The 1,682-nt window shown below is 42.2% G+C and overlaps 1 protein-coding gene across 1 annotated transcript; it reads left to right on the top strand.

Annotated features, from left to right (window-relative positions):
- Nucleotides 1–311: 311 nt before the first annotated feature.
- SARC_13972 (hypothetical protein) lies at nt 312–503 on the top strand (the record flags this gene model as incomplete). The annotated part of the gene is made up of 1 exon (XM_014291897.1): nt 312–503. A coding segment is annotated over one exon (192 nt), but the record flags the coding sequence as incomplete, so codon positions are not given.
- Between the last annotated feature and the right edge of the window lie 1,179 nt (nt 504–1,682).

Raw genomic sequence — 1,682 nt, 5'->3', positions numbered from 1 at the left:
ATATTCTAAGATCATTGCTATCAATATGTTGACCATCGTACTATCCTAGTAATTAAAATACTGATGTTAAATTGCATAGACGTATACGCATCCGATTATATATATATATATGTATGTATGTATGTATATCTGCACACAAATTGCGGATTTTGAGGGCAATCCATGAGCACTCTAGAAGAGTCTCTGGTTCGCTGAGCTCATCGATCGTTCATTTGGCCGTTAACTGTATCAATAGATCCGTTTCTCCTACATATCCAGTTTTCGATACTAAACAAACCAAACATCGTCCTGCGCAACGCGTTTATCAATAGGAGGAGACAGTCAACGAGTTGTCGCGGGCAGAAGACAGCGGGTTCACCGTGCTGGAGAGCATAACCAAGTACTTTGTCATGCGGGCCAAGTTAGCCTCAAAGGTGCTCAAGTACCCGTCCATCAAGGACTACCGACTGAGCGTCAACGAATTGGATGAGAAGGAATACATCAACCTCAGACTGTGCTCACAGGTGCGTGCGGGTGTGTGTAAGCGTTAGTTAGTTTGGTGTGTTGGTATATTTTTGTGTTTGCTGCTGGTTGAACGTGTTGATACATCATCGTATAAGGTTCTATTGATGTGATGTAAGTGCATTTGCACGAGAATAGGATATTTATATATATATATATATATATATATATTATATGTGTGTGTTTGTGTGTGGATGATATATAGCCACTCGACACTTCGTTCCCAGGTCGCTGTCCATCGTTTTCCCTTGCCAGTGCTTGCTTATGTCTTGTAGAAGATGTCTATTGCATAGCCAGTGTATCCGAATCATGTGGACATGAAACCAGAGTGCAAACAGCTCACGCTACTTCGCACAACCAAACAACTAGCAATGCCCTGTGTTATGAAGGTACGAGCTTAGGGATCGCTCCACGCTCAGAGTAAACGTTTATGCTGCTTTGTCCATTTCTTATAGTACGTTTATTCTGCTGCGCCCTCTTCAAATAGTAAACATTCATTCTGCCTCGTCCACTTTTTATAGTACGTTTTTCTTCTCCGTTGGCTTCCTATAGTACTTTTTTCTGCTCCATTTACTTATTACAGTACGTTTATTCTGCTGCGCCCAATTCATATAGTACACACTCATACTGCTTCGTCTACCACTTATAGTAAACGTTTACCCTGCCTTGCTCAACAGGATCTGCGCAATAACTACTTCATCCTTCACGATATGATCACTAAGAATATCGAGAAGATTAAGAAGCCGCGCAACAGCAATAACAACTCTTCGATGTACTAAAACGTATCTGTAATAGTCTGGATGTCAATAAAATATAGATTATAACCACACACGTGCGCCAACTCTAGAACGTATCTGCTAGTCTGGATGTCAATAAAATATAGATTATAACCACACGTGCAAAACTTAGGGAGTGCTTTCATTCCTAACGCATATACGGGGGATAGCTATCTGGCCTGAACTCTTGAGTGATGCGGTAGAGGAGAAGTTCGGTACTTAACTTGTGTGTCAGACTACCAAGACAGACAGCAGCACACAACTGGATGTTAGGTTGAGCCAGTAGACGAGACTGGTTCAGTATCTGCATTGGCAATATTGACCGCTTTACACACACCCGGGTTGCCTATGAGCCAATCTGTCGCGCGTTTCTGCACGTTACCATGAGCTCATACTACCTCTCCG

Source organism: Sphaeroforma arctica, assembly GCF_001186125.1.
Source record: "Sphaeroforma arctica JP610 unplaced genomic scaffold supercont1.3980, whole genome shotgun sequence".
NCBI lineage: Eukaryota > Ichthyosporea > Ichthyophonida > Sphaeroforma > Sphaeroforma arctica.
The sequence above is the reverse complement of the archived record's forward strand: the minus strand, read 5'-3'. Positions and strand labels throughout refer to the sequence as shown.